This window comes from Glarea lozoyensis, assembly GCF_000409485.1.
Source record: "Glarea lozoyensis ATCC 20868 chromosome Unknown GLAREA4, whole genome shotgun sequence".
In the NCBI taxonomy this organism is placed as follows: domain Eukaryota; kingdom Fungi; phylum Ascomycota; class Leotiomycetes; order Helotiales; family Helotiaceae; genus Glarea; species Glarea lozoyensis.
Window position 1 is genome coordinate 140,421 of NW_007360999.1, and position 27,992 is coordinate 168,412.

General features: G+C 46.8%; 11 protein-coding genes across 11 annotated transcripts; 4 read left to right on the forward strand and 7 right to left on the reverse strand.

Moving 5' to 3' along the window:
- Nucleotides 1-581: 581 nt before the first annotated feature.
- Nucleotides 582-2,049, reverse strand: GLAREA_09387 (3-carboxy-cis,cis-mucoante lactonizing enzyme; the record flags this gene model as incomplete). The annotated part of the gene is made up of 4 exons (XM_008085984.1): nucleotides 582-916; nucleotides 1,006-1,140; nucleotides 1,220-1,811; nucleotides 1,858-2,049. The coding sequence occupies 4 exons, from the start codon at nucleotides 2,047-2,049 to the stop codon at nucleotides 582-584; spliced, it is 1,254 nt and encodes a 417-aa protein (XP_008084175.1).
- An 878-nt stretch (nucleotides 2,050-2,927) lies between these two features.
- Nucleotides 2,928-4,554, reverse strand: GLAREA_09388 (Zn2/Cys6 DNA-binding protein; the record flags this gene model as incomplete). The annotated part of the gene is made up of 3 exons (XM_008085985.1): nucleotides 2,928-3,821; nucleotides 3,901-4,466; nucleotides 4,527-4,554. 3 exons carry the CDS (start codon nucleotides 4,552-4,554, stop codon nucleotides 2,928-2,930), a joined length of 1,488 nt encoding a protein of 495 aa, XP_008084176.1.
- A 1,143-nt stretch (nucleotides 4,555-5,697) lies between these two features.
- On the reverse strand, nucleotides 5,698-6,393 carry GLAREA_09389 (uncharacterized protein; the record flags this gene model as incomplete). Its single annotated transcript, XM_008085986.1, has 3 exons — nucleotides 5,698-5,777; nucleotides 5,835-6,042; nucleotides 6,103-6,393. The coding sequence occupies 3 exons, from the start codon at nucleotides 6,391-6,393 to the stop codon at nucleotides 5,698-5,700; spliced, it is 579 nt and encodes a 192-aa protein (XP_008084177.1).
- A 1,882-nt stretch (nucleotides 6,394-8,275) lies between these two features.
- Nucleotides 8,276-10,126, reverse strand: GLAREA_09390 (Beta-D-glucan exohydrolase, C-terminal; the record flags this gene model as incomplete). The annotated part of the gene is made up of 1 exon (XM_008085987.1): nucleotides 8,276-10,126. The coding sequence occupies one exon, from the start codon at nucleotides 10,124-10,126 to the stop codon at nucleotides 8,276-8,278; it is 1,851 nt and encodes a 616-aa protein (XP_008084178.1).
- A 54-nt stretch (nucleotides 10,127-10,180) lies between these two features.
- On the reverse strand, nucleotides 10,181-10,829 carry GLAREA_09391 ((Trans)glycosidase; the record flags this gene model as incomplete). The annotated part of the gene is made up of 3 exons (XM_008085988.1): nucleotides 10,181-10,295; nucleotides 10,352-10,664; nucleotides 10,721-10,829. The coding sequence occupies 3 exons, from the start codon at nucleotides 10,827-10,829 to the stop codon at nucleotides 10,181-10,183; spliced, it is 537 nt and encodes a 178-aa protein (XP_008084179.1).
- Nucleotides 10,830-12,562: 1,733 nt separating this feature from the next.
- On the forward strand, nucleotides 12,563-16,925 carry GLAREA_09392 (Ankyrin repeat-containing protein; the record flags this gene model as incomplete). The annotated part of the gene is made up of 6 exons (XM_008085989.1): nucleotides 12,563-12,984; nucleotides 13,033-13,121; nucleotides 13,173-13,343; nucleotides 13,407-13,431; nucleotides 13,478-14,068; nucleotides 14,120-16,925. The coding sequence occupies 6 exons, from the start codon at nucleotides 12,563-12,565 to the stop codon at nucleotides 16,923-16,925; spliced, it is 4,104 nt and encodes a 1,367-aa protein (XP_008084180.1).
- A 1,177-nt stretch (nucleotides 16,926-18,102) lies between these two features.
- GLAREA_09393 (uncharacterized protein) lies at nucleotides 18,103-18,540 on the reverse strand (the record flags this gene model as incomplete). The annotated part of the gene is made up of 3 exons (XM_008085990.1): nucleotides 18,103-18,184; nucleotides 18,264-18,388; nucleotides 18,451-18,540. 3 exons carry the CDS (start codon nucleotides 18,538-18,540, stop codon nucleotides 18,103-18,105), a joined length of 297 nt encoding a protein of 98 aa, XP_008084181.1.
- Nucleotides 18,541-18,868: 328 nt separating this feature from the next.
- Nucleotides 18,869-19,835, forward strand: GLAREA_09394 (uncharacterized protein; the record flags this gene model as incomplete). Its single annotated transcript, XM_008085991.1, has 3 exons — nucleotides 18,869-19,017; nucleotides 19,086-19,503; nucleotides 19,551-19,835. The coding sequence occupies 3 exons, from the start codon at nucleotides 18,869-18,871 to the stop codon at nucleotides 19,833-19,835; spliced, it is 852 nt and encodes a 283-aa protein (XP_008084182.1).
- Nucleotides 19,836-20,457: 622 nt separating this feature from the next.
- Nucleotides 20,458-21,390, forward strand: GLAREA_09395 (AN1-like Zinc finger; the record flags this gene model as incomplete). Its single annotated transcript, XM_008085992.1, has 1 exon — nucleotides 20,458-21,390. One exon carries the CDS (start codon nucleotides 20,458-20,460, stop codon nucleotides 21,388-21,390), a length of 933 nt encoding a protein of 310 aa, XP_008084183.1.
- A 596-nt stretch (nucleotides 21,391-21,986) lies between these two features.
- GLAREA_09396 (Acyl-CoA N-acyltransferases (Nat)) lies at nucleotides 21,987-22,772 on the forward strand (the record flags this gene model as incomplete). The annotated part of the gene is made up of 1 exon (XM_008085993.1): nucleotides 21,987-22,772. One exon carries the CDS (start codon nucleotides 21,987-21,989, stop codon nucleotides 22,770-22,772), a length of 786 nt encoding a protein of 261 aa, XP_008084184.1.
- A 4,190-nt stretch (nucleotides 22,773-26,962) lies between these two features.
- Nucleotides 26,963-27,801, reverse strand: GLAREA_09397 (PHP; the record flags this gene model as incomplete). The annotated part of the gene is made up of 2 exons (XM_008085994.1): nucleotides 26,963-27,706; nucleotides 27,763-27,801. The coding sequence occupies 2 exons, from the start codon at nucleotides 27,799-27,801 to the stop codon at nucleotides 26,963-26,965; spliced, it is 783 nt and encodes a 260-aa protein (XP_008084185.1).
- Nucleotides 27,802-27,992: the final 191 nt, after the last annotated feature.

The following is a 27,992-nucleotide window of genomic DNA, read 5'->3' on the forward strand; positions in this document are numbered from 1 at the left end:
CAGTAAATCATACTCGTCTTCTAAAGACGGCGTTCCCAAAGACTCAAGTTATCTCATAGCGTGCAGAATGCAAAAGCTACGCTAAAGAACAGGTCATTAACCTGCTATCTAAAAATGGCCCGATCATTTAGGGGTATTTTGATTAAGGCTCGAAATAATTTTCCCTTGGACAAGAACCGACACCCAACACAACCAAGCAGCTTCCTTGCAACTCGTCAGCTTTTCTCACATGCGAGAAATCACGTTTACAGTCTACAAGAAGTTCACATATACACCTTATACAGTTGCGCAACTCCAGCGTAAAAAAGAAGGTAGTAAGATACTTGTTCATTGGTTATGTGTTTGTCAATCCAGTTTGACCTAATGCACTGTCCGCCGATTTCGGCAAAGCCAGCAAGTCTTAGACAAGAAAAATCAAGAATCCTTGCTTGACCTCCCCCGACCCATAGTGCATTCAAATATATATATATGTAATGGAGGCTCTCAAAAAGAGGACCAATTAACTCAATTCAAAATTCACTCCACTATCCAAGAAACCAAAAAATTCGCATTCAAACATCTTTCCCCATAACTTTCACACCCTAATCCAACCAAACGACATTAGCACAACACCCTCCATCATCAATCCCCAAATGCGCAACAACCTCCAACTTCCCCTCCAACTTCCCGTTTCCTTCTCTCTTCCCCTTCGGATCCCACCTCCAAACCTCAACATACCTCTTCGGCACATCCGTCAGCGCCGCAAACTCCACCTCCCCTTTCCCACCCCACGCATTTTCACCCATCTCACTCCCTGTCTCATCCAACCTCTTATCCCAACCATTTTCATCGTCGACATCCATAGGCGCAATCGCATTCGCATACCCCCCCGTCGTAGTCGTCGATTCGCGGGCGACGAGGTGAGTTATATGACCCGCTAGGTGTCACTCATCAGCCATAACCAGTCATAGCGAGATAGATAGAGAAGAGAGGAGGAAATAGAGGGATGGGGGAAGAGGGACTTACACCGATCCAATTCAAAAACATTAATCCACCCCGTAATATTCGGTTGACTAATCTGCGCGCGCGCCGTAGCCCAAACATACCTCATATTCCTCGAGTACTTGATTTCTGCGGACCAGTAGTTTGCGTTCGTTGCATCTATACCACATTCATCAACATCTGAAATCCTATTCTCCCCACACGCTCGAGCGGAAAGAAAAGAGGGGAATAAGCTTACTAGCAGGAATGGTCTTCCAGAACCCAACCTCTTTCCGTGGGATCCCACGCTCATCATTTTCAATCTCCACAACCTCATTCCCACTCTCCATAACCACATGAACCGTCCTACCATTAGGATGCGCGACTAAATGCCTCGGGTGCGTTCCATTCCTGTTAACCATCCACCTACCTACCTCTTCCACCCTAATTTCACCCTCTCCCTTCCTCTCTTCCTCACTCGCATCAATCCTATGCGTCCACACACTATCCCCATTCAAATCCGCCGCATACAAAACCCCCTCACCCTTCCCGAACGCAAGTCCATGAATACCAGAGTTATTAGCGTATTTCCAGCTCTGCTGCACCGCTTTCAGACTCCCATCTGGGAGCGTGCTAATCGCCTGTCCACACGCGTTTGGACCGGGCCAAGCGCCTGTGAAGACCGTGTAGGGCGGGTGGGAGAGGGATTGCACGTATGCGGATGTGGAGTTGAAGCATGCGCCTGAGGAGTTTAGGGAGGCGGAGAGGGAGAGGGAGGTCGGGGAGGTGATTTTGTAGGATGCGATGGCTGGTTTGGAGAATTGGGATGCGTAGAGGGTTTTTTTGTTATGCTGGGCTGAGTGTTAGATTGGATGGGATTAGGGGAGGGGAATGTACTGAGAGGGAGATCCAGGGGTGAGAACCGTCTGCGGGGATGGTGGCTGTTTTGGTTAGGGTGAGGATTTTGGAGTCGAATTCGAGGGCGTGGATTGAGGCGGGGAGACCGAGGTTGCCTACGAATAGGTGGTGGACTTTTGCTGTTGTTAGAGCTGTTAGAGCTGTGAGGATTAAGAATGCTTTGAGCGCCATGTTGAAGACGCTTATCATAGGAGATCAATTGGCAACAAGAGAAAGCAACAGGACGCTGGTCATATTATGAGGTCCTGACCCCTCCTATAAAATGGTACTCTACTTAGAATACATAAGGCAATATCTACAACATCTAGCTTTTATATATTGAAGATATGTGCCTGACCGGGTAAACAAGCTTCAAAAACACGGTTCCTGGGCGACGGCTGTTCAAAGTCAAAGTAAGCGAACGAGTCTGGTAAAGTTACATCGTGCTCCGTTTAGCCTACAATTGCAGTCCAATTAAGCCTGCCTCTACCGCATTGTGCAACGAAAAAGCCCCCAAAAAATGGCAGAACAATAGAAAGCTCATTTGGGATCAGCATTGCATAAATGGCTTACTCAGATGCCGAGAATCGGTACTTTGGATGAGCGGCAGGGATTGTGATGTGGGAAATGTCCGCGAGTGTTCCAGATTTTCGAAGAAATCCAGAACCTCTAAAGGCGATACTCTTGATGACACCTACCCGCAAGAGTTCCTGGCTGTAGAACCCTCAGAAACCAGAGAAGACGTCCCCAAATCAAGGTTTCTCGACATGACCAAGCCACCTAGATTGGCGACGTAAAAGCCTGTAACGACGTGATGAAGTAAAGCAAAAAGCATGAATGAATAAGAAAAATACTTTGAATTAGGAATGACTGAGAAACTTATCCAAGATTGAGAGGTGAAAATTTGTCATCCAACTCCGCTATATAACAGTCGTCGATCGTAAGCTACGTATAGCCAAGATTTTTAATTTGGTCAGAATCTTTTCTGACATCAAGATATAAGCATTCAATAGTTGGAATATCGAATCGAGTCGCTTTGGAAACCCGCACAGCACTCTTTCGCGCCTTTATCAAGTGTTGATATCTTCATCCATCAACATTCTTCCCACCGTACCTCTGAGCATCATCTTCCGACTCAACGTAAACCCACCTTGATCAGCCATCTCATTGAATAACCTTTCGCAATAGTACCACTCTCTACTGCCAGGTCTGAAAACCTCAAAGACAGCTCGAAGGGGAAACATTATCTGGAAATAACCAGCACTTCTGTGTGGTTCCAACAATGCATAGTCTGTCGTACGTACAATTTCGAGTGCCACATCTTGAATTGTTTTTGGATCGCCTGGTAGTAATAGTGGGAGATTCGTCCGAGGGATCATGATGCTAGCAGCTGGAGCTGTTATGTCGAACATTGGGCCCATTAAAAGGCGCGCCATTCTGTAGAGCTCGAGCAAGCAGGTGTTGTAATGCGCAAGTTCTACGGCTCGGGCCATTGATGTGAAATGGATAGCTGCAGTATATGGTACAGTGGGATCATTGATATTGATGATGAATGCACAATTCGAATTATGTGATTCCCACGCGGCGCGCCAAAGATATGTTTCGTACAACTGCGTGGTTACCCTTTGGCAGAGATCTCGGAACTCCGCTGGTGAAGAACGTTGACCGGTCCGCAACGCTTCCATATCTTCTAGCAAAGCGGGAAGAAGAGCCTTGATATCACAGATCATTGACAATAGGTGTTTCATTTCTGGGTGTTTGAGCCATGGGACAGTCCTCCATCGTTCAGTGCCTAGAAAGCAGGCTTTTTTCCTTTCCATGTATTGGTGTATGATGCCCGTCCGCGCGGCCTCGAAAACGTCCAATTCCGGTCGTGTTTGATGTCGCTCTGGTCCACGAGCTTCAATGAGACGGTGTACCCCCCCAAGATGTTGTATCATGCCACCAAAAGAAGATGCCATCATCTGGTGATAAATTAGTCAATGCCCCCACCAAGAGGTTCATACTTGCCTCAAATATGACCAAGGACAATGCGTTTGTCACCAATGGAAGCTTATATGCAGCTTTTGGATCTTTTAGATCTACACTCATCAATTGCAATGCCTTCGAATAGGATTTTATGCCCAAGTCGAAGCTCTTATCGTCATGATGGCGACGAGCGTAGTACATACTGCTCAGAGCGTTGACTGCCTGTGTTGTCGTACAGTCTGCCGTGCCCCTGTATCCCATCATAACCCATGGTATAAATAGTTTCCATCCTGAAAAGAGTTTGTTTAACATAAACTCTAGCTCCACCGTATTCCTGAACCCCTCCATCGACAGCATTGGCGGGACCTGGTCTCTCGAAGTCGGCTTGACAATCGTCTTCGCAGCCACCTTCTCTGGGGTCGTTCGTGCTTTTCGCTGAGCCTTTTGTTCATCTTCTGCTTGTACCGCTTCGAGATATGCTTGTCGCTTCACTTGTACTCTTTTCTGAGCTCGACTTTTCTCGTCGACGAACTTCAAATCGCGCGCATATCCTTCACAAGTAATCTTGGCCTTTTCACATCTGGTACACTTTGGATGGGTTTCGTCGCATTTCACACGTCGACGTCGACAGGTATGACAACCTAGAATAGTTAGCGCTGCCTCAACTCCATAAAGATTGCGCTCGTGCTCAATGATCATACCTCCAGAGCGACCACCAACGCCTACCATATTTCGGATATGAACGAGCGTTTTGCCTTGAACTTCCTACAACCGGTCGTCATTGCAATCGGGGTTTTGCTAATGTTCTTGATGTGCTGTTGGCGCATCAAGAATATATAATCAAATCCAGAGATCTTGATGTAACCCACCTTCAGCTGGCTTACTCGTGGATGTCGACACCAGGAATGATTTTCGTCTTGATTTTCTCCTCCTTCCAGAAGTCCGGGGTACTGCTGCTATGAACTGCGCATCGCCAGTGACAAGATGACGGCGATACAACAGCCAGAGGATGGGTTGCGAGAGAAGGATCAGGGCCAAATGTCTACGAGTGTTGGATCTGATCTGTCTTGGAGCAGCAGCAGGTAAGGATTGCGGCCCCGTGTTTCCCCCACAGCGGCTGCGGAAGGCTCGCAACGAAGACCAACAACGTTCCTTTTGCTATGCGCCGGGTTGAGCCTCGTGGTATTTTTATGCTTAAATGCACCAACAGGATTGGATGTGTAAGATCGTACTAATATACCTAGCTAGGAAGTTTCGTCCAGATCTGCAGGTGAGAGTGAGACTGCCCGCGACTGTCGCTTCGCGGCTATCGATGACTAAATGGAAGACAAACTGGTTCGAGCAAGGAGGTGTGGTGGGAATTGAGCTGATGCTTGGGGGTGGATTGAGTTTCGTGACGCCAAGAATCAGCGCATGGGCAGATCAAGTACTCGGCATTGTCGAGGCACAGTCGGCATTCGGAGATTTATGACTCCCGCAAGTCGGGACCGAGCACTGGCTCCGATTTGATGAGGAACGTTGCGTTGGCTTGAGAGTTCCTGTTTCTCGACTTCTTCAAAGTTAATTACAGCGTCCACGATTTGGCCAGCTGGAAGACTCTGGATACTTACACCACGTACGTCCCTCGTAGCGTTTCACATTGCAATCTGAACAAACTTGCGCGAAAATAGGTTTTATGTCAATTACTTGCTTGAGTTGCTTTCTACTCGCTATTTGTGCGTCCTCCTCACGAGGTTTCTGTCGTCATCCTTTTCACTCTCAGACAAAGTTCGCAAGAGTTTATCCTATCACAGCTCCGACCACTCATTTGCGATATGACAACCAGTAAACGAGAACAGCGAAATATCCTCAGTACTCGTAGGTATTCTTGCTTCATGTGACTGAAGCTTGTCTATCCTCACGCATTTTCACAGGAAAAAGCTTCCGCTCGTCGGCACCGACTTTCCAAATGCCTAATCATCATGTTAGCTACTATGGTTACTTTCTTGGTTTTTGAGATGTTATCTTACAACCATTTGTGTCAATAATGTAATTAACTACATGCACTGACATTGCCAGGTATGCAAGTATGATAACCAATCTCCATTCATAGCAGCCAGAAGAACCGACAACCATAGAAGGATCAAGCCCGGGGATGACATCTCCGAAAAAACGGCCCCAACAGTATCCCCAAACAGTGTGTTGCCAGGATCCCTCACAAGACAGGCTACCATCGATCTACAGGAAGTAAGTCTATGTTAATGCACAGATCACGAGCATAAACGGCATTGAACTTACGCCAGATAGAGTAGAGGCGTCCACCAACCACATAATTGTAAGTACCAAATCCGAGACAAACCTCCACTTGGTAAATATCAAAGTGATGTCCAACATAGCAATTCCGGACAGAATCATGGTATAGGTTAGTTTTGAGTCGATACTAGCGCCTGCGTCGTGTGTTCGTTCGATTTGGACTCCGACCAAAACAAAAACTGTTATTGCACAAGCAAAACTGAGTAATCTGCCTATAATTTGGGTAGTGAAAAGACAGGCACTGAGCCCGCAAGTCCCGGTATCCTTTAATCCCATCTTTGCTAGAGGTTGGTAGATATTACTGATTTTGGAAAGAAGCTTGTTTTGTGCCAGTGTGTTGACCGAAAGTCTGACCTCTCGCACCGCGGTTTTTATACCACTTGACTGTTTAGCATTCAAGTGAACAGTACCTCCGAAGCGGATTCGTCTCCGCCAGAGATATTCTTCTGATGATCACTGTCGACTCATTTCGCCCACTTTTCGCCGATGTTTTCATGAATCAACATCACCTAGTCTGATAGCCAAGAAATCCACTTGATTAGGTCTCGAACTTTCCATAAGTAAAGTCAACCTTTTGCCCAAGACTCTGGAGGCAGTAAGTCAAATAACATCTGTAGCGGCAAACACTTCCCAGTTACAAGCCGAACTCTCAATATATTGTTTCAAACCAACATTGAGGGACTGCAAATCCTGGGTGCAATGATTCATTTCGTATAACCCATCCATCTACTCTCCTTTTTCTTGACTTACAGCTTCATTACAATCGGCATAGGTCTCCTCTTGTGCAAGTGGCTATATTGATTCATTTGCCCCACTTTATTAACTCCACGCCCTCAGAACATAGAAGAGTCTCAGCCTTCACCTCCTCCATCTTTTTATCACTCCACTCGAACTAACAAACCTCACACTCCGCCTCAATCAGTCCTTCCATCTCATATCCCCCGCCGACCACTGGCCTACGTAAGATATCCCAATATGCGAGTACCGAGAACCAGTCTGCAGCACGCCCCGCCCCCGCGAAGTCGCGATTGTTCCACGCATATGCAAGCCATCGCATTCGTGCATCCTTCAGCCATGCAACCGTACTCCATATGTTGTGCTTACAAACAATTTTCTATTTCTGGCATCCCGAAAGCGCTCGTTCGCTGTGCTGATCAAACCTGCGTCGTTGGAGATCACTTTTGTTTGATCGTTCGTTGTTCTGTTTTATTATTTGCGACCAGGGGACTCAGCCCAAAAGAGATGTGTTGTGCCTACAGGAGAGAAAATGGAATATTGATAGCCTAAGTGGGCTTGTTGAGTGCGTTTTGGGAGCTGAGCATGTCTCTCGCAACGTAATGAGGACGTCTTGTTGGTCTTTTGACCGATAGGGAATACCTTGGGCTGCATGTCACACGTTTCTGTGTCACAAAGGATACACCACCACACCACCAGCATTTTGGTGGTTAACACGTCCTGTCATTAGCGCACCAATAGCATACCATCCGTGAAATACAGGGTTTAAAAGCTGGGTTGGCCGCTGGATGGTTGACATATTCTTTTTACAGGATACTTGGTCGGTTAATCCTACGTTTGTAGATTATTTTGTGTAACAAGAGACCTCATGATGACCTCCGTGGTCGATTGATGGGACTCTTAATCGTGTGATTGCAGAAACTAAGAGGATGCTGACGTTGGAACCATCGATTAGGCGGATGAAGGATTTCTGAGCTGGAGGAGGCCGGCAGCGGCAATGACCACGTTGAACAACATTCCAAACATCAAAAACGCATTTCATTGTTGCGACAAAAGGGTTCAAGTGGCAGCATTTATCCAAAGACTGTTCCAAGGTTGCGAGCACACTACATCAGAGACCCAGCAACCATTGCCAGTCTTCAGGTGAGAAACGCAGAAATTACAGGATTCTATTGAAACTGGGATTTCAATAGAGAAGGTATAACAAATCGAACTGATTCGTCAGCACTAGACAACCAATTCACGACTAGTGATTGCAGTATCGAGACACCAAGCAGAAACATGTAATTCACGGATGTTTTGGGGCAGAAGAGGCACGCCTATGTATCTCAACACCGGTTTGTTTCTCCAACTTTTACACACTAACAATTCTGATTTTTCAGTACGACATTGGCGTCTCCATCACCGATTGAATCATGCCTTCTTATCCTAGAACCCTAGTAGTTTTGTTGGCAGATAAATCTCGGGCACTCAGACCGAGTGCAAGCTTGAATTCTCCTGATGGGATCCTCCACTGCTGAGCCATCACGTCCCAATGGCTAATGTCCCTCCTCCGTAGGACCATCTCGATACTTCCGGATTGACCAGCCTCGAGTTGAATCTTCTTGAAGCCTCTCAAAGCTTGCACTGGGATCCCATTTCTGCCTGCCAACGGTGACGACACATACAGCTGAATGACCGTTGAGCCAGCTCGCTGCCCGGTGTTGCTCACCCTTCCCGTTACTCGCAGCATCTCCGTCCAGAGATCAGTGTTCCCACCAGGCTCGATTGGGGCAGCAGCATCTGGCAGATCGTTGGTCGTGTTTCCACCCAGCTTCACGACCTCTAAATCCCCTTCAACCTTAAAAGTCGTATAGCCTAGCCCGAAACCAAACTCATACAGCGGTTCGGTGTTGTGGGCGTCGAAGTGGCGGTAGTCGATGAGCTGACCCTCGGTAAAATCAGCCTGCCATTTGCTACTGTTGCGCTCCAAGCCTCCATCAGTCCCAGTGAGGTTGACGATTGGAGAGCCGTAATCCTCTACGGTCTTGGGAATGGTATATGGTAACCTGCCGCTGGGCTCGGTTTTACCCCAGAGCACGTCGACAATTGAGTTGCCAGCCTCTTGTCCGGTGTAGTGTGCGGCCAGAATAGCGGTGACATTGGAATTCTCTGCCCACGGCATGGTGTTGATGCCTGCTGAGTTGGTGATGACCACCGTCTTCTTCCAGCCGCAAAACTTTACAACATTGTTCACCACCACTGTTGAATTCCAGCTAAGCTCCAATGATGGCCGATCGTAGGTCTCGGCCGCCCACGACTTGAGAAAGACCAGACAGACGTCAGGTTTGGGATAGATTGATCTGAGGTCATTGTTGGCAAGGACTTTGTTGGAAGTGATGTACTGAACGGTTCCGTCGACTTTGTTCATTTGGGACTTGATAGCTTCTAATGGCGAGATAATGTATGGGTTTCGACCGCCTCCAGCACCACCTCCAATGGTGATTATTCCGTCTTCTTGGCCTTCCTGAGGAGTGTTTGGCGGCGCGACCACTCCCTCAGTCACGTCGAAAACTGCATTACCAAACACACCAATGTAAAGCATTGGCTCTCCCCCGCACGCGGTCTTGTCTGATAGTGGCAGTATCCCATCGTCATTCTTGAGTAGGACGGCTGCAGATGCACCCCATTTCCTGATCAACTCTTTGTGATTTGCACGAACGTCTCTACCAGGTATTCCACCTTCTGGTCTGCCTCCAAGCAGGCCAGACTCCCATCCATCATTGCTGATGGCAAGTAGGTAAGGCATAGATGGGTCCACAGTGGGGTAATCAGGGTCATCTTGTTGGAGGAGATAATATGGAGTCATAAGGCGTCGCGCCATCTCATCTACACGCTCCATGGTGACATTGCCTACTTCCACTGCCGCTTCGAGGCTTGGTCCAAAGTAACCGCCACCTCCATGACTGGTTTTAACCCCAGGCGGGAGCTCACCTGGCTGCTCCATATCGAGTCCTGCATTTGCGACTTTGCTTGTCGAATGAGTTGCGAACCAGTCAGAGACAACGTACCCTCGAAATCCAAGCTCATTTCGGAGGACTTGAGTCAGCATACGTTCATCTTCGCAAGCGTAGGTGCCGTTGAGACGATTGTAGCTACACATGATTGATGTTGTTCCTGCCTTGACAGCATCGGCGAATGGCCAGAGGTACAGCTCGTGAAGGGTTTGGTCGTCGATATTGGATGATACGGCATCCACAATAGTTCCATCCGGCATGACCGTGTCGCTCCTCATGGTCTCCTGCTCGTTGCCTATGAAGTGTTTTGAGGATGTCTGAATCCCAGCTGTTTAATGCCCAATGAGCGTGTACTTGATGGCCTCTCCGGAAAGATATGGATCTGGAGAGGAGCCTTCCCAATTACGTCCACCCTGCGGGTGACGTCCGAGAGGTCCTGTTGTTGGTCTAGACAGATATCAGAGAGAAGAAAGTGACGCATGGCTCAAGAGCTTGTATCTTACCCGAGAATCACATGTGCCCCTTTGGCTTTGAACTCGGAGCCCATGGCAAGTCCGCGCTCATACATCAGCTCTCGGTCCCAGCTTGCTGCAACAGTAATTCCTGAAGGAAATGTACTGACGAGATGAGCTCGGTTGATAGCATTGGGGCCATCAAGGAGACATAATCCAGGAAAACCAAGTCGTGAAACAGGTCTGATTCTCCCAATACAGCCTGTGCCGACGTCAAGCAAGGTGCCCGTGACCATCGTCACCTTCTCGGTGAGAATGAGCTGGGCGACGAAAGCGTGGGCTTTACTCTCTGCCTCGTTCCATTCTGCGGATGTCAGTCAGTATGTATTGCTACTTTGTGTGTAACTTGGAATGACGAACCTTCTACGCTGGGCACATAAAGTTCTGACAATTGGCCCGGATGCTTGGTGGCTGCGCTTGGGAGTACTAAGATGCTGATCCAGCTATAGAGTTGTACGGAAATCTTCATGGCTGAAACGAAAAAATGGCTGACAACGACTGGGAAGCTGGTATAGTTGCTGAGATGCTGAGATGCTGTCTTGCTCAGCAGCCCATCAACCATTTATACATTCTCCACGATGCGGGGAGATATAATCCCCCAACTTTGGTTCCCCAGATTCATTCGAACGGGCCGAATTGAATGAGACCATCATGAAGGTCGAGTCTTGGTAGGACCGAAATCTGGGGATTCTATGGCTCGGTCGAGTTCATACCGGGACCGAGACCTGGGGACTCCACGATTCATAAACAGAATGGAAGGCGTGCCTTGAAAGGTGGGGTAATATGGTCGAGAACGAGAGCACGGTCGGTGCCATATTTTGAGGTGCAGTAGAGCTCTGGGGAGCTATTCTGTTTTGGTAATCAGATGTTATGATGGGTTTCTCCTTATACTTGGAGGATCTATATCAAGAGAGCTACGACACGTACCAACGTGAGACCTCCGCTCTCAGGTCATTTGGGTATCAAAATTGGCGATCATCAAGACGAGACTTTTCAGAGTGTCTCTACAACATCCAGCGCCCTTTTGGCACGGATATGTTCTCGATTCGGATTTTACGTCGCTCTCCGCATACCGCATGCATGCAGGTGCAATAACTCCACATCTGCCGATACTCACTACTACCACAGCTCAGTTCTCAACAGGTATTCCCTAGCCGTATGACCTGGAGTAAAATAGTCTATTGGTCTTTGAACATTCGTATAGAACCTGTCAGGACAGAGTTGATAAGTGTCGACAGGATCTTCCAAAGCTTTTCTTATACGTCAGACGGCAGACTCGTTTGATCTGTTAGCTATACAGGACAAAATCATGTGCCAGTAGTGGAGCGAGGAGATTCTTGGTACTCAAAGTTATCAAAAATATGTTGAAATCTGCGTCTGCTTGAGCAGTCCATGCTAGGTGCGTGAAAGGCACTAGTATATATCAGGAAATCAGGTACGAATACGCACGCAGTGACCTGCAAAAACTAGCGTTTTGCAGAGAAAATGCCGCTAGGCATCGCATTCGTATTTTTATTGCCCGAAGCGGTAACCTTACGCTTCCATCTTTCAACACGGTGCTGCAGTTTGTCCCTATATCAACGACCATGCTAATAAGTGGCATTTATGGCGAGAAACGTTGCTACCAGGACGCTGTTTTCAATATTCTTTCAATCCGTCGTTCGTGGCTCCCATGTAGCTACACCAATTAATCCAATCATGCAATCGGGAACACAACGTTCGGCAAGGCGCTGCGAATCTTGCAACGTTTTTGACGATTTCTTTGGCCATTGTAGAGCAGAGCGCGATTTGAGTCGATCAAAAGAAGGCAATCCAGCTACGATGTATTGGAACCGAGCATTCTATAAGTCTGCATGCGATGAACATGTCGACCATAGACTCAAAGACGGGACGTTGCTGTGCCACGTTTTCCAGCACATCTCATTGGGCAACAGAAACCTGTTGCGACCGACAAACTCAATGACAGGCCAAGCGACCGCAGCGAGGCTGCGGAAGCCTTCTCAGATTCATCGCGATTCTGTTCTGAAACTTTCTATCAAGAGAGACATTGTCCATAAACGTTACACTTACTAGATTGGCATACTTTGACCAACCTTTCACGTTCGGGTGTGAGCGGGACTGAACAGAGGTAATTCTCCAACTCACCCCACTGATTTTATTCCCTACAGCCTCATTTATCGGCACTATTGCGTTGTCATTGCCATGGCAGAGCCGTTGAGTACCGCCGCCAGTATTATCGCAGTGATTCAAATCACTAGTCGAGTGGCCACTCTGTGCTATGATTACCGCGCTGGTCTCCAAAGTCACTCACGCGATATCAAGCAGGTTACAGAAGAGATAACGAGCCTCCGCGATGTTTTAGAATCAATTCTTAAGCTCGTCGACGATGAACGAGAGACTAGTGGACTTTCGACGCTGAAAATTCTGACGAAGCCTGATGGGCCACTGTCAAGCTGCAAAGTACAGATGTTGCTTCTCGAAAAAGACTTGTCGCCTGGTACTGGGCTTAGGGCTGTTGCCAGGACTCTCAGATGGCCATATGCTAGAGGCGAAGTTGATAAGAAGGTCCAAGAGTTGGGTCGACTCAAGAGTTCGTTAACGCTAGCAATGGCCACTGATCAAACGTCAGACCGCGTCCTTCTTATTGTTGAACATCGTTGACGTTTACCTAGCACTATCGCTTTGTCGATGCAAAAAGACACAAAGCACATCAAACTTCAAACAGATGTCCTTGCCAAAACCCTGGAAAGCAGATACAATCGTATGTTCTCGAGTCAAAACCTTCGTTAACAATCTTAACCATGTCCCACAGAGGAGGAATACAGAAGGTTTAAAATAATGTTAAATGCCCCTGATCCGACCGTCAACTACCAGACAGCAAGAGATCGACGAGATACTGGTTCAGGGGAGTGGCTGGTCAGAGATCAACGATATACGAAATGGAAGCATGCATCTGAATCGTTACTATGGATTCACGGCATTCGTACGTTCGCACTGCTGTTGCTATGACTGCGAGTATTTTTCAAGCAAGCTAATATTCTTGTAGCTGGCTGTGGGAAAACATTCCTCGCGTACGCCGATGTCATACACTAAAAAAAAACGCTAATGTGCCAATAGTTCTCGCATCATTGAAGACATGACGAGCCACTGCTCAACCCTCGAGGGAGCAGCTCTTGCTTACTTCTTTTTCGACTTTTCAGCTCCTGATAAGCAAACTTATGAAAGTTTCGTGAGGTCTATTGTTATGCAGATATCTATTCAATCATCTTCTGCGTGGAACATATTAACACAATTTAGCGAATTTTTCGAAGGAGGGCGTCAATATAATGAATCTAACTGGACCGTATCAATGAGTTTTCTGCTCAATCTACTGGACAGATATGTCAATTCTTACAACAAGATATACCTTGTTCTTGACGCCCTAGACGAATCAATCAATCAGGACATGGTATTGGAATTTCTCTTGGGCCTGCTGGCAAATCACACTGGAAAAATAAACATCATCTTTACTTCCCGACAAGAAAGGAACATTCAACAAGCATTGGAGGTCTCTACTGCTGAGATTATTGCCGTGACAGCTGACACGGTAGACCATGACGTAAAGCTTCATATCCAGAAAAGAATTGCTCTAGAACGGGGACTTCAGAAATTCCCACAAGCTTTACGTGACGAGATTGAACGATCCTTAAGTATAAAGGCCTCTGGAATGTACCACGCGCCCCTTGTGATTCATTGACTCGGAAACTAAAGTGCCTTTAGGTTTCGATGGGTGGATTGTCAACTCGACCGAATTCAAAAATGTCCGAAGCCAGGCGTGGTCAAAGTCATTCTGGCATCCTTACCAAAAACATTGGAAGATACATACGCTAACATAATTTCTCGTATCGATCCTATGTATCTCAACGATACATTGACAATCTTTCAGTTGCTTATCTACAGCAAAAGTATCCTCACGCTCGACGAGATTGCGGAAGTATTGGCTATTGACTTTTCTGAAGAACCAGTATTTTCGCCCGACCTTCGGTTTGTGGATGCTCGAGACATATTATCTGTCTGTTCATCCACGATTGCGATTACAGAGTCGAAATTTGCGACGACTAAGTCTGAAGTCCGTCTTGCGCATGCCTCCGTCAAAGATTTCCTTGTTGGGGGCGGAGCATCTTTTGCCCATGCAAGTAAAGACGACTTCAATCCATGCGTCGCACACGAAAAGATTGCCCGTGCTTGCATGGCATATCTCCTATATCTGGGCTCCACCAAGGTAGAACTTTCTACAATTGAACGGGATTACCCCTTTGCGAAATATGCGGCGCAAAATTGGGCCTTACATGCCAAACAAGGGGAGGATTCCACAAGGATTTGGGAAACTGCCACGATCTTGCTGAATCGAAATAAACCTTGGTATGAGACACTACTCCTTCTCCATGATGTTGATCGGCCATGGCGATGCGCTGTGAACAAGTATGAAATGCCAAATTCTTCTTGGCGTCGAAGGAGAGCGCCAGCCTCAATTAAACCTCTGGCTCCACTATACTATGCCAGCTTGGTAGGCTTTGATCACGTTGTTCGGTCAATGCTTGATGAAGACGTTGACGTTAACGAACGCGGGGGTTTTTTCGGGGATGCCCTATCTGCGGCGGCAGCACAGGGGCACCTTGAGGTTGTGAAGCTTTTGATCAAAAACGGTGCGGATGTAGACTCTGACCAAGGGTTTCAACGCGGCCCTCTGATGGCAGCTGCAGCGGCCGGGCATAAGCAAGTTGTTGAACAGCTACTAGAGGCAGGAGCAGATTACTCGAGAGGTCACTACCGTCTTGGTTCGGTATTAGTCGTCGCTATTCGAAATGGACACGAAGATGTCGTCCAATTACTTATCGACAACGGCACAGATCCCTCCCGCCGTGTAGGAAAAGGCCAGCTTCCAACATATTACGCGGTTACTTACGGATATCCTAACATTCTCAAAATTTTACTTAGCTCTGGTGCGAAGTATGAGAGAAGCTTGCTGGACGACGCGGCTACCAATCACAACGAGCGGGCCATTGCCATCCTGAAGGAGCACTCAGTAAGACATGTTGACAGTTACCCCCTTGCCATAGGAGGATTAAATCTTTCTTCTTCCCAAAACAAGACACAGGATTCAACCGATTCGGATCAACCTTCACTTCAGAGCGCTGCAGCCGGTGGTCTTGAAGCTACAGTTGAGCAGCTTCTCAACTCTGGCGTTGACGTTGATGCAACCCACGAGTTTGGTTACTCTACTGCCTTGAGCGCGGCGGCTGCTTCAGGCCATGTCTCAATCGTCAAGTTACTTCTACGGCATGGCGCTGATGTTAACGTCAAACCTAAGTACGGGACCAAAGCAATGAATGCAGCATTAGGCTGTGGGCACCTTGAAATCGTGCAAATCCTTCTCTCGGCCCTATCGACTGCTAACATAACGGTCAACGATGATGAATATGGACATTTGCTAAAGGATGCTGTCACTTCGGGAAGTCTAGCGATTTTGGAGGAAATCCTAGCTCTTCGAATGGACGTAAACATGACGCACGCTGCGATTCTCACACGCCGGGGCAATACTGCTCTTGGAGCTGCCGCATGTATTGGCCACCAAGATATGGTGGAACTTCTCTTAAGTCGTGGAGCCGATGTGAACCTTCGCACAGAAGGCATGTACGCGTATGAGGGAGCTACAGCATTGAGTTGTGCCGCGTACTGCGGACATATAGATATCGCTAAACGCCTTTTAGATGCCGGTGCGGATATAAAACTGACGAGAGATGGGGGTGGAGCAACACCTTTGCGCAACGCAGTCGGACAGCATCAATTGGCAATGATTGAACTTTTACTTGCAGTAGATAGCACTACGGATTTCGACGGACACGCTCTTCAAGTAGCAGCCAGAGCTCCACTACATAAGATTGATGCTCTTCAAATGATTCTGAAACGTTATTCTGAGCTGGACATGGCTTACAAGACCGCAGAACCTGAAGCGAAGACCACTCTCTTTGAGATAATGCAAACTGCATTGCTGACTGCGGCAAGTTCAGATTGCGTGCATTCGATCCAAGAACTAATGAAGTACGGAGCTGATATCAACTGGCAAGATGATAGAGGTTATACTGCTCTCTACGAAGCCGCTGAAAAGAATTGCGTGGCGACGGCCAAGTTTTTGATCGAAGATTGCAAAGCAGGCCTTCACTCCAAACTTCTGAATGGCAGTCTCCCCATCCATATCGCCGCTCAATACGGCAGTGTTGAATGCCTCGAGTACCTTTTGGAGCTGAATGAAGACATAAATGCGGTCAACGACGAAAATAGAACCCCCCTTCATGCAGCGATTGACGACGAACGCGAGGATACCGTAAAAATCCTGATAGAGAAGGGGGCAAGAGTGGATATAGCAGACGTGGATGACATGACTGCGCTTGATCTTGCGGAGTATAGGCAAGCAGAGAAAAGTAAGGGCGAAATGGGCTATTACTATGGGGAAAGGCCGAAGAGAATTTTGGAGATTGTCAAAGGAGTGAAGGTGGAAGAGGTTGTTGGTGTGACAGTAGTGTGATAAGCAGCAGGTGCGTCTGCAAAACTGCGATGGATGGTCATGGAAACAAAGGAGTCTCTTGGTGATAAATGAATGTTACTGTTATATCGACAAGTGACAGATACGTCTTTTTGAAGAAGAGCATTGAGCTTTCTGCCACTTGGTAGATCCTCACAACAATCTTTGATACTACTTGATTTACTACAACAAGAATGGAAGCAGCATCCACTCACTGAGCTTCTCTTTCTCATCGAGGACAAATATGTATGGTGGGAGCAGATCTGGTAACGCACTCTCCTGCCAAGCAGTGAACAAGACAGCACGATCGGCATAATTGAATAGGTAATCTTGTTCTCACTCTCGAAGAGCCTTATGGAAATGACTGGGGTTTTCACCTTGGGCGGTGCGAGAAAGCTGTTCGTTTTCTCCCAGGTAGAGCTGAACGGGCGAAGATTTAATCCTCTTGCACACCTGACTCAAGGTTTGAAAGTTAACACGAGGCCTCTACTGTAGTTTATCTAATGAAAAACTCTCGCTATAGATATATTCAAATGAAAGGAATAGGTAACAAGGTCGAAAGGCTGAGATGAATGTGATAAATTGTAAACAAAAGTGCGGCAAGTGGCTGATTGATATGAGAAAAATAAATCTCTTTCATACCTTCGGAAAGCTAGGAAAGACCGAATACTGTTGATACAATAAGAGTGAATAGTTCGTCCTCACTGGAGGACATAGGATAGGGAGTAACGCGTTTATCGTCAAAAGAAAACATATAAAACTATGTGTTTGGGAATACTCACAAGTGACCCAGATCGGAGGAGAAGCGCTTCTTTCGTGAAAAATGAGTGGGTAGCTAGAGTTAATCGCTTATGTTGTCTTTTGCGAGGAATATAACCAATGTGTAGGTAGATGACCATATAGTTGAATTGACGGAAGGCATTTGAGATGTATATCATTCCTTGTGTCCTCGACTGCGCAACTGAAAGTGCCAGAGTTTCGTTGTGGGGACTGTGAACTGCTATGATATCCCTCTCAGGATAGTGCCTTCACGTCGCTTTGGTACACCTTATCCCAAAAGCATATCCTGTGAACCTTCGAATTTGACAACTCTTGCATTCTACACCCCATGGATATATGTACAACATTGTAGTGTTCCCGTACGAATCACACCTTCCCGACCAGATTATACACTCGCTTTTTATCGTCCAGCATCGCCCTTGTCCATACTGACATTGTTACCACCCTTTTTTCCATCCGAATCTGCCTTTGCGAGGAAGTCCCTAAGAACCGTCAGCATAAATTCTAACACACAATCCAGCGCAGGAGAGGTTGTGGCATCCTCCTCGTCTGGTCACCTACTTGATAAATTTCTCCTCGTCGCCGCTTGACGCATTAATTGGTGGTCCCTGAGCCTTCTGCACCTTCGATCCACCAGTGAACGACATTATTCCAGCAGTAAGCGTAGCAAGAACACCCATCGCAAGCTAAATCGCCAAGGCAGTCAGTACAATTCCTCAATGGCGTGCCCCAAATCAAACCAGCGCACCGCGGACCAGCTTTCAGGAGCTTCGGGATAGGGACGACGTACGTAGTGGGAGCCAATCTGGCGACCAGCAATTGTGTACATTTGGACCATCTTGGCGGTTGGAGGTTCGGAGTAGGTGGGAGAGAGTGGTGATGCGGTGGAGTGGCTGAATTGAGCTGGATATGAGGTTGTTGATGTTCTGGTTGTTCCTGTCAAAGTCGAGCTTGAAGGTGGATCCGGGTGACTAAGCGCTGGAAGTTCCGAATTGACAGGGGCAATTATTCGGCATCGTCATGGCTTCCGAAGACAACCGACACGCCTTGTTCAGGTTGCTCTCGTGCTTGTTTCTTCGTTCGATTTTCTAGTTCTGGACTTGTAGAAATTGGTCGCATACAGTTTCTATATACAACTTGTTTGACCTGAGGATCGACTCTATACAATGGCTGGGAATGATTCAGACAAGAAGGACATTCGCGGTCCGCCTCCAACGGGTCTACCCGCGGCAGAGAAGCTCCCAGCAGGACTGCAAAAGATCGTAGACAAATCTGATGCTGATGAGAGCTTTTATGATGAGTTGTACGAGGGAAGGTTAGCTTGGCCTTATTTCTCAAAGAAAATCTTCCGTGAACACTTTATTTACTAACTCATTCAATAAGTGCCCCCCAAACTACAGACACAAATCTTCGATATGCCGCATACTTAACTCGAGTACGAACCGCTCTTCTTTCGGCGCAGCGATATGTCGCATACACCTCAGATATCGGCGAGTCGTTCCGACCTGTCGCCCATCCAAATTGGGTACGAGCAGCGTACGGTATTTCCTGGGCATATATTGCTGGAGATGTAGCGCATGAGGGTTACAAGGCGTACTGTGCGAATCAAAGAGTTCTACATCCAGATTTACCTAGGAAGGCTGCGCCGCAAAATTACAATAATGCTCAGAATACTGTGAGCAATGCGGAAGCCATAGCAGAGGAGACTAATTTGCAGCCTGGAACCGTGGCACCGATAAATGATTGGAGGACGGTTATGGTGCAAAGAGGACTGTTCCAGTCGATTGCATCTATGGGACTGGTAGGTGCATTGGCTGGTTATGAGAGGTTTTAACTAATAATTTACAGCCGGCTTTCACTATCCACTCAATTGTACGATACTCTGGACGCGCTTTAAAGGGCAATAGGAACATCAAAATACGAACATACGGTCCAATTGGTCTTGGGTTAGCTGCTGTTCCAGCGTTACCTTACTTGTTCGATAAGCCAGTTGAGGAGGCTGTGGAATGGATATTCCATAAAGGCTTTGAGGTAGTCGGAGGAAAGGAAGCTGTTGGTACCTCCCCATCTACAGGACGCGAAGCCGCTTTGAACCTGGACCAGAAGAAGGCAGTGAAAGAGAAGGAGTTATAAAATATGTCTGAGATAGTATGTGGATGCGGCTACAGTATATATGGGAGCATGGCGTTGGGGTAGCTTGGAAACTCAACTTATTTCAGACTGTTGTCTGAGTAGTCCTAGGTGTAGGAGGAATACCACTTAGAAGTGATTACGAAGGACAAGATATTTGGTCGAAGTGAATGTTTCCACTCAATATCAAGTTGGACTGTGAATGCGTAGCTTAGGTACATTGGCTGCTCTGATAGGAGCTTATTAGGAAGTCAACTAGGCGTCAAATAATCATGCTGATGGTAGCACAACTTTCGGTTAATATTATCCACCATGATTCCTCGGAAGCTGAAGCCTAGAGACAACCCTCTAATTCAGATGAATTCTAGCTCAATACCGCCTCAATTCGAAACAGTCCAAGCCGACTTTAACAATAGTCTAACAAAGATCAAGTTCGGCCAAGGCTGACAACTGACGTGTAAGCGAACGGACTGTTCTAGAAATCGTCAGGCGAGGCTGAGCTCAAGTTGGAACATTGACGAATTCGCCATCTGCCTACTCACGACTAAACAAACGAACGGGACAATCATATTAATCATCAGGTCTACGCATTTGTAGCTATAAATATTCATTGATCCTGCCCAGGATGGCGTCCTCATCGCGATCCGAATCTCCTCCGGAATCCTCCTTTACAACCATGGACGAGAAAGATCCAACTTTAATAGGCGCCCACTGCCAATACACATACTGCAATCAGCTCGACTTTCTTCCCTTTCGATGCGAATCATGTCGCGGGACATTTTGTCTAGATCATCGATCGGAAACGGGTCACAAATGCGCGAAAGCTGGAGAATGGGCGGCAAGGCGACGGCGAGCGAATCTGGCTACACCTTCGTTAGGCTCAGGGAAATCTATGCTTCAAGTCGAGAAGCCTTGTGCGTTACCAGAGTGTAAAACGGTTGTTGGAACGAGTTTATCGACGGCAGTACATTGCTCGAGCTGCAATCGAGATTACTGTCTGAAACATCGTTTGAACGAAAACCACAACTGCAAGAAACTTGTTCCGATCGGCGCGCGACCCAGCAAATATGGACCACAACCTGATTATGCGAAGATTGCGTTGGGAAAGCTTAAAGCTTGGGGAACTGCGCAGAAAGCTAGCATGTCGCAACGAGTGCTGCCGAAACCAAAACCTTCATCGCCAGCCGCGAGATTGATTGCGGTGAACAACCTCAAGAAGACGGCGAAAGGAGACGTTAAACTGCCGCCTGAGAAGCGCGTATACATGTATGTGGAAGCTGAAGCTGCGACCACGAAATCGAAACTTCCAAGCGGCGAGTTTTACTATTCGAAGGATTGGGTCATTGGACGAGTTCTGGATGCCGCGGCTAAGAGTTTACAAGTTGAGAATATCAATAATCAGGGCACGGATGAGGCTTCGAAGTTGAGAGTCTTTCATGTTGAAGGTGGAAGACTTCTGGAGTTTAGTGAGAAGGTTGGAGATTCTGTGGCTAGTGGCAACAGATTGGTGTTGTTACGCGGTGTTGGACCTGCGGTTCCTGATCTGATTGAAGCATGAGCGAATCGAATGTTTTATTTCATTTTGCATCAAAGCAGCTGGAATACCTGCATGTACGTTCAGCATAGCGCAGGAGTTTGGTTCGGTTTATAGTATTTAGCTTGGAGCAACATGGGGAATTTGATACCACTATCTATCTTATACTGCTACGCTTTCTTGTGCGTTTTCCTTTGTGGTTATATGTTTCCCAGTACAGCCAGTGGCTTGATAGCTATACAAGCAAGGTGTTGCATATTTCTTGACTCGATCTCTCAAGAGTGGGAGGTCTTGGATATTCACGTTCTGGCAAAGAGCCTAATATGTTTTCCATACGTCGTCGGCGCTATTTTGCAAACTTATATTTCCTGTCTTATACGGTTCCACTTCCATTGAGCTTGCAATCACTTGCATATGCACCTTTTATGTCGATGCTTCAAATCCATAGGTCAGCTCGGTCGTGTGGCTACGCGGCTCATATCTGACTCACCGTCCTTTGCCTTTAAATACTTAGCAAAAGGCAATCATACTAGAGCATTCAACATCTAGCAATTACGTTTTGGCATTTCAATCAGTAATTCTAGAAAATACCGTTATCTTTCGAGCTGTTCTTCGGCAAGATGGCTTCCTCAAATTCTAACTTCAAAATTCTTTCCCAACCACCAGTCGGAAAAACACTCTTGAAATATGACATTAAACAACATCCCCAATCACAATCCCTTGAAATTCCTCCAGTCTTCATCGCCGCCGTTCAAGCCCGCGAGGATGTATTCGTTGCAATGTACGACGAACTTACCTTTGAAAACAACCTCGACTACGACGACCCCAGATCAATCCACTTCGTCGCATTCTCGAACACTCCAGATGAGGAAGACATAGAGCCAAACTCCATCACCGACATCCAAACCCGGAACAAATTCGTATTAAGAGCAATTGGCACTCTCCGCTTCATCCCCTTTCCCCAATATCATCAGCACCCGCCTCCAGGAATGGTCTTTGACGCCGACTCCCTACGAGCAAGCGCGGCTGTAGAGAATTCTGCTGAGCTCTTCCTCGGAATCCCAGAATACAAACCAGACCGCCCAACGAAATTTCACGACGGCATCGAGGCGTACATTAAAGTAGGTCGGATGTGCGTGATCAAGGAGTGGCGTGGGAAGGGCGTGATGGATGAGTTGCTACGCACTGGGTATAAATGGTTAACTGAGAATAAGGGGTGGACGACGGGGACTATTGGTGGAGAGGAGAGGTTTGGTGGGTGGAAAGGATTGATTTGTGCGCATGCTGATATTAATGCGAAGAGGAGCTGGGAGAGGAACGGGTTTGTGGTTGATGAGGATATGGGGTGTTGGTGGATTTTGGGGATTCAACATATTTGTATGTGGAAGAGGATTGAGTTGGATTGAGCGGAGGAGATATGAGGGAGTTACTGTGATCGGGGTTGGAAGATGTTTGATCTAGGCTCTTATTCCAGGAATAATTGCTTAAACATCGGTGATCTATATGTTATTAACTAAACTCTGAGGAGAACGAGCATATGATGTGGCAGTAGATGCTGCAAAGCTATTCAATCATGGAAAAATGTACATGACTTCTCCAGGCTTGCAGCTACGTGCTGGTTTAGTAGGCGACCTGGTATTTTCCATCGTCCTGTAATTCTTACCGCAACGACTCTTTCACAGCACTAGCTTACCAACATTTCAAGAGACCCATGTGTGAATCTATGTCTCTTCATCTCAAAAGGAAATCATCACCAGGTGATAGTTCTTGGGGAATGAGAAGGTTGTAATGGAGGAAGCCGAGGAGTGAGAGGAGGATTTTGGAGAATGTGTGTGGTTTGCTATAAGTGCGTAAAAGTTGCATCTTCAAGGAAGTCACCTTGGATTTTAAAAAGATAACTGAACATCCCGCACGAAATCTTCAGCAAGTTTCACCTCGATCACTCGTTTCGTTTCCATCTAATAAGATTGACAAATCGGCTCGTACTCCGTACGGCGGAGGACGTCCCTCTTTTGCCTCGGACCGAGAATTTCGTATTTCGTAAAGCTTTTCGCGAGCCCTGTATCTCGCTTTGACTCCCTCCACGAACCTCTTCCTCTCAACATCAACAACCTCATCCCTTGAACCTCCCAATCTATCGACGCCGACACCCTCACGGACCTCGCAACAAGCCACCTGGTGCCCATCACGTCCCGCTCACTGGCACACCCGTCCCTTGCATCGTCCGGCCCATGCCGTCCGAGCGACCCCATTTCCCGGGGCGCCATGCTGAAAGGCACAACAACAGTCCGCATTTTTAGAATGCGATACCGAGGCAAAGGTCCAGGACTTCCATGCGAGAGTAAGATCGCTTTGGAAAAATCATGGCATCAATTGTTTCATGGATCAACTGTATGATCTCATTGCCTGTTTGGTGGGACGAAGAGCACTTGATATTCAAAAAAAGCAAAATACTTCGCTTACAGCTTCTTTATTGAAACCCGTTTTTTGAACATATATTGGGTCGAAAGCAAGGATTATTTCCATGTGATTTCTATATTTGTCGATTGTTGCAATTCGCATACCTCCTGGTAAATTGCTTTTTCCTTGTTCTTTGCTGCATATTTGGTTTACAGAGCCCAGAACCATGGTAACATTTACGCTTCAGGCACATTTGATCGTCTTTTCAGGTCTGGATTCCATGAATGCCAAGGCAACACTTCTCAACTCAGATGTCTTGCCTGGAAATGCCCCAGCCGAGTATCAATTCCTTGCCGCTATCGAACCGCCTCCAAAAGACACAAGGACTTTTTGCTCTTGCTTTTCTTTCAAAACCCTGCTGTTTATTGGCGATGATACAACGGATTTGGTTCTTGATATCGAACTTTTGTGAACCTCAACCCTATATTGAACCAATCGATGCTTCAACATCGACTACAACATCGAACTACACGAAGGGTTCTCGGGACTCATCATAGTAGATATGGTAGACTCTACTTTAAGGAAGCGAACCGCCTCTGTGAAGATATTTAGCTCCGGTATTGGCTTCTAGACGCTGGCTTTTCTACGGATGCTTGATCGAGACGATTATTTCGTTCTTTGTTGCAAGTCGAAGACTCATCGGATAACTTGCTTTTTCCTTGTTGCCCATGGATCATTATGGGCAATTACGCTTGATCATCTCTCGAAATGGACACCGGTCATGGCTTGAAGATCTGGCCCCGGTACTTGTCTATCAGTCCTGCAAACGCGTCTCGATCCATCGATATCAGCACTTTGTTGCACATCGAAGCGCAATTTGAATTACTAGCCTCTTCCCGGTCATCCAGGATAGTCGATATATCACAGAAATCTTACAGCTCCTCTGAGATATCTAGGGATTTTATGCGTCTTTGTTGCATGTCGAAGGCGTCGAATCTTTACACCCCTCTTCCCTGCAGCCCAGGATAATTCGATAAATATCAGGAATAAACATGCTCTTTTGGAGAATTGAAAACGCCTTGAATCTTTGTTGCACATCGAAGGGCTTGAAAAATTACACCCCTCTTCCCTGTCCTGCATGGAAAGTTCGATACTTCTAGGTATATAAATCCCAAAACGTACTGCCGCCAGGGCTCATTCAAGCATAGCCTGTAATGTGCATTTTTTATTTCCGGTATTTGGAAAGAGGAAAACTGACAAAAAATAGAGAAATGACTTGTTTTGATATCTTCAAGAAATTTCTTCAAAATGTATTGAGTTCAAGGATGGCAGTTCGATATATTTGTTGCACCTCGAAAGCCCCCGGCAAACGTCCTATATGCGACCATCTTAGGGTCAAACCATCAGTTTGTCAATGGTTGCTTGAATCCTTGAAAACTCAAGGGCTTACAACAATTGTTTTGTTTCGTTGCAAATCGAACTTACCCATGTCCATGACATGGTGTTGTCCTAGTGGTACAGGTACGGTTGTGCTGTTGCATTTCGCAGCACCCCTGCCCTTGACGCCTTTTGCCCTCGGTCAGCAAGTGCGTCTAACAATCCTTCTTGTTGCATTTCGTTCTCCCCTGCATGTTTACTAGTTTTGGTGCTACCTTAAACTGCTAGGATTTCTAGGATGAAATGTTAATGTTGCATTTCGCAGAACCCTTGTATGGTGGTGGACTGGCGGCACAAACCAACCGCCTGGCCCTAGGCCCAGTGTGGACATTTTGGTGTCCTCACTTATTAGAATCATACGCAGACGATACTAATATATCATTATCAGCAGCGTATGCTTGCTGGCAAAATTCATCAAATGTATCTTTGAAGAAAGCAGCCTTAGGAGGTTTGTCCGCAACCGATTTCGCATTAACGTTGATCACATTGCGGCTTTTGAAAACGATTATTCAGAAGGGTGCAATTAGAATTGTGAAATCTAGTGAAGGTAATGATCCATGGCGACACATTAATCTCTGTCGCTGGAGCTTGTACTGCCGACGACAGTTGCAATATCGTGAAGTGATTCAGATCGGCGCATCGCCTGGCACTTCACCTTGATGGCTGTGGGAATGCAATACTACTTGAATTCCATTCGTCCCGAAAGCTGTGTATCTATAATAACGAAACATAATTACCAGCAGAACGGTCACCCTCTCACGACCGCATTTGTTGCACATCGAACATGCGGGGAATAAACCCCCTCAGCGGCGCACTTTCATTTCTCTTGTTGCACATCGCCATGAGGGGAAGCAGAAACTTTTTCGATTAGTGACGCTCTTGTTGCACATCGATAATGAGGGGGAGGAGGGGTTGAAGATATAATGAGGGGCTGAAGAGGGGTTACCCCCTAGAAAGAAAAAGGTGAAGATCGTTTTGTTGCATGCCGATGAAATGAGGGGTAGACAGTTTGCTTTTGTACTTTTTGCGGTTGTATTATTTTGTGAGGAGGTCGAAGTTTAAGTTATTGTCATGATGGAACTTTCATGGGAGATACGCATTCGTGGGTGTTGTGTGGTGCGATGGGCTAGACTACGGGGACATGATGACGGGTCATTAGTGCGTCGGAGTTGAAGGATCAATGGCTTTTTTTCTCGTTGATGACACGGCCTTGCGGATTGGGCTGTAGGGCTGATGATGGAGGATTTGAGGGAAATGGGATCATCGAATGACGTGTTGATTTTCACGCACTTTCTTATGCAGAGGAAATATTTTGCCCTATGGGATACAGAGATTCAATTACTTCCTTCGAAAATATCGTCAAAACGGTAAATATGACGGCTTGAAAAGAGAAACGCCTTTGGAGGATGGTCCACTTCTAGAGATACTCACATCGAGTTGATTTTTCAGTCAACCTAGTTCCAATATGCAGAGTTGCTGCCAAAGTCACTACGAAAAGGTTGGGCCGAACTTGGTCTCTAAACATCACTGTATCGCAAAACTTGGGAAAAGAATCACTTGCAACCGAATTAGCAGTGATTGATCACTTTGGTCCAGGCAACTTCATGTACAAGCTTGATTTGTGACCGTCGTCTTTGTTACCTAAGGAAATTGTCAACTCAAACAAGAAGGAGACGAAGTCTATTCTAAACCGAACCAAAATGACGGACTCTACGCTCTAGAGACCTATTGTAGAGGATACAGACAGTACCACAACCACTCATGCCTTGAAAGTTTCTCTCACCTCCTTCAAAGTGACTTTCTTCTCAACCAACTCCTTACCCTCCAGCTTCTCCAACGTCCACACCTCCTCAACACCGAGACCATCCAAATAATCCAGCATCCTCACATAATTTGTCCCAACTTGCGCAATTCCATGACTATCATCACTCAAAGTAAACTTCCCACCCATTTCCTTCCAAACCTCACAGACGCTTTTTCCCGGATACGGTTCCTTCAATCCCTTCCTCAATCCCGCGCTATTAACCTCCAACAAAGCACCCTGCTCCTTGACAATCTCCAAATTTCGAATCGCCTTCTCCCAAACCCTGCCACCACCATACGTCTTCAGATCCGCATCAGGTTCCTTCGCAAGCAACCGAATCAAATCAAAATGCCCGACAACTCTCGGCTTTAGAGCTCTCAACATCTCGTGCTGACTATCGTAATAATCCTCAAACAACTTCTCCTCACTCCCAGCTTTCTCTACGGCCTGCGCATAAGTCGCGGCGTCGTAATCAATCGGGATACCATGAACGTGATGCACGCTACCGATGAAGAAGTCAATCCGAGGGTCAGAGGCGTATTCTTGGATGAATGGTCCGTAGGACGAACGAATCCACTCGCCCTCAAAGCCGATAAGGATATGGATTTTATCTGCATACTTTGCTCGCAGCGTTGTGGCTGTCTGGAGGTAAAGTGTGTGACGAGGCGGCAACAGGGCGATTGTGTGACCTGCGGCGATCTGTTCCACAGGTTATTCGATTGTCCATCGTGAATGTGAGATAGATGGGGCTGTACTTCTTCAGGATACAAATCCTCCTCTGATTCTCGTGGCATGTGTTCTGTGAGAGCAAACGACTTCATGCCTCGAGCAATCGCTATGAGTATCACATCTTCCAAGTTGTCTTTCGCATGACCCGGACAAAATTCTCCGGAGTGTGAGTGCAAGGAAAAAGCCATTTTGACGTGTGGTAGGTGGTAAAGGAGCAAATCCTGTGATTTTGAGAAAAACAGATTGATTAGAGGAA